This window comes from Rhagoletis pomonella, unplaced genomic scaffold (genome assembly GCF_013731165.1).
Source record: "Rhagoletis pomonella isolate Grant_MI unplaced genomic scaffold, Rhpom_1.0 Rhpom_scaffold_21504, whole genome shotgun sequence".
Classification (NCBI taxonomy): domain Eukaryota; kingdom Metazoa; phylum Arthropoda; class Insecta; order Diptera; family Tephritidae; genus Rhagoletis; species Rhagoletis pomonella.
Window position 1 is genome coordinate 1 of NW_023480012.1, and position 2,261 is coordinate 2,261.

Sequence of the window (2,261 nt, forward strand, 5' to 3'; positions counted from 1 at the left end):
CATACCTTATAAAGCAAAAGGACAATTTCCAGGATTATTTCTCTTTGTGGGACCCGCACGTTTTATGCGACCAGTTCGAAATTTAGCTGTTGGAAAAATCGAGTATATTGGCTCACTGGAGCAAGTATATATGGATATTGCAATCGACTTAAAAGAGTTCTATCCTGGCTTTACCACTCATATGGAATTGTCTAAAACTGAATTTCTCAGCAATTTGGCGAATTTGATCCCAATGCCAGACTACAATCAATCTCCAAGGTAAGACAGTCACGACTATTTGGCAGTTTAGTAGCTCTACATACATTATTAGCTAAAACAAATTTTCAGAAACATGTACCAATGTCAGATGGGTAAGCAAACTATGGGCACACCATGCCTTAACTGGCCAAAGCAAGCTGCCAATTCCCTTCAACGGAGAGAAAGAGGAGCACGAGTATAGGTAATTGTATAAGCTGTGTTGTTACAACAAAGATGCTCACATTTTTTTGAAAGTGCTGTGATATTCAAAATGTGTATGTATGTATGTATTTAATACACCTTGGTGATATCAATTTGTGCACAATTATAAAAATGTTGAAATAATATCAAAAGTACTTGAGATTAGTTTATTCTCCTGATATGAAGTACGCATAAAAATGTCTGGTAACATAGTTGAAAGTTAAATTTTTTTTCATTCACCTTGTAAAAAGACAAAGAGTTGTATCAGAAAGTTCTATTTCCGAAAATTAATAACTGCTTTCCAAAGTCACTTTAAATACTAGATGTGGCTGTGTTTGGAAATCCAGCAAGCCAAGGCATCAGCCCCTTTTTTCGAAAACACAACTGATGGAACGGCCCTCTTTGCGCTACTAATGTCGTTTTCCTTTCTACAAAAAATGTTGCCCTCTCATCGCCCTCTTCTTAGTGTTTGCGCGTAGAGGGCAAAGAGAAGGTTGCACTTCTTGGCAAAAACGAAATCGGCATAAATTTCAATTCGGTATTTAACCGGGGTTGCGCATATTGGATCCATCAATTATAATATAAAAACAAACAAGTTGATAAAGCGTGGTAATAAAAGCGACTGATGTTTTGTTGATGCATTTCTGAGCACGGCTTGTATCTGCTTCTGCAAACTCTTTTGGAAATTCTTGAGTGTGCCAGACTTTTCGAAACTACTCGCTCTTGCCATGTCTAGTAGCTACTTTACAATACCATTTTGGTCTAATATTAGCTATTTTTTAAATGCCGGCACGTTCCAATGCGCTAAGTTGGTGACCCAAGCGCTCTTCTTTGGCTTTGCGTTCGGCGCTTACTTTCTTTGAATGCGTATAATTATTTAAAAATGTTTGTACATCGATTTTACCATTGAGAAATTGCTCTACATGTCGATCACAATCGCTGTCCGCATTTGAGGCGGCAATTTGTAGCAACTCCTTTAAGAATTTAAATAAAAATCGTTACTAATTGTTTGAATGAAGTAAAATGAAAATGCTACACTCACGCGTATGTGCTGCGGTGCATATTCCTCCGATTTTTTTAAGTACTTTTTATTCAGCTGGTCGCATTTCTCGCCGAGATGCTTAAGCGCGGTGACATCGTCGCTTAATTTACGTTTTAGTTCAACCAAATGTGTTTCCTTGGACTCGTTTTCCCCTGCGTAAATAAAATAGAAATTAATATTATATCCAAATTTGTTCAACAGCCATACGAATTTTTCCGCTTGCTACTCTTGCACTTACGTGATATAATCTCTACTTGATTGATCATCGAATCAAGCTCCTCATTCAAATGCTGCACTACAGACATCTCTTCAATGAAATCATCGAAAAATTGCGGATCACTATCCAGCTGCTTCAGCTCATCTAATGATAGTGTGGATAGATTTGGTAAGCTACTATCATTGGTTTTAGAAGATTTTGCCGAATCCAATGGTGAATTCTCCTTGCTGCTATCCAGCGACTTCGCCGCTACAGTTGTTGGTGTTGCTGTGGTGTTGATATTGCCTGAACGGGTTGGAATATTGATTGGACTGCCAGAACTTGCTACAGGTGGCGGAAAACGCTCATATTCGCGTATAACGGCCTGCACAACGCGACCCAAATCTGAATGGGGTGAGTACTAAGAAAAGTATACGATTAGTTATTAAATCTACTAAAATAAAGGGTTGAAGAGAAATCATTTGGACTTTTGAAACATTAGAAAACTTAGAAAAGTCTTAATAATAATATGGAAAATAAAACGGGGAAACTTTCCATTATGACCGTTCGTTAAAGGTGCGGTGG

General features: G+C 37.9%; 2 protein-coding genes across 3 annotated transcripts; one reads left to right on the forward strand and one right to left on the reverse strand.

Moving 5' to 3' along the window:
- The first annotated feature begins 7 nt into the window (after nt 1-7).
- Nucleotides 8-454, forward strand: LOC118732514 (DNA-directed RNA polymerase I subunit RPA2-like). Of its 2 annotated transcripts, none has more exons than XM_036461643.1 (2): nt 8-258; nt 328-454. In XM_036461643.1, the coding sequence occupies exons 1-2, from the start codon at nt 65-67 to the stop codon at nt 437-439; spliced, it is 306 nt and encodes a 101-aa protein (XP_036317536.1). In that variant the 5' UTR covers nt 8-64; the 3' UTR covers nt 440-454. The 2 variants fall into 2 exon arrangements, with proteins under 2 accessions (XP_036317536.1, XP_036317535.1); XM_036461642.1 differs by having other exon boundaries at nt 311-430.
- A 759-nt stretch (nt 455-1,213) lies between these two features.
- On the reverse strand, nt 1,214-2,241 carry LOC118732513 (vacuolar protein sorting-associated protein 37C-like). Its single transcript, XM_036461641.1, has 3 exons — nt 1,719-2,241; nt 1,481-1,632; nt 1,214-1,412 (listed from the first exon to the last, which is right to left on the reverse strand). Exons 1-3 carry the CDS (start codon nt 1,783-1,785, stop codon nt 1,218-1,220), a joined length of 414 nt encoding a protein of 137 aa, XP_036317534.1. The 5' UTR covers nt 1,786-2,241; the 3' UTR covers nt 1,214-1,217.
- Between the last annotated feature and the right edge of the window lie 20 nt (nt 2,242-2,261).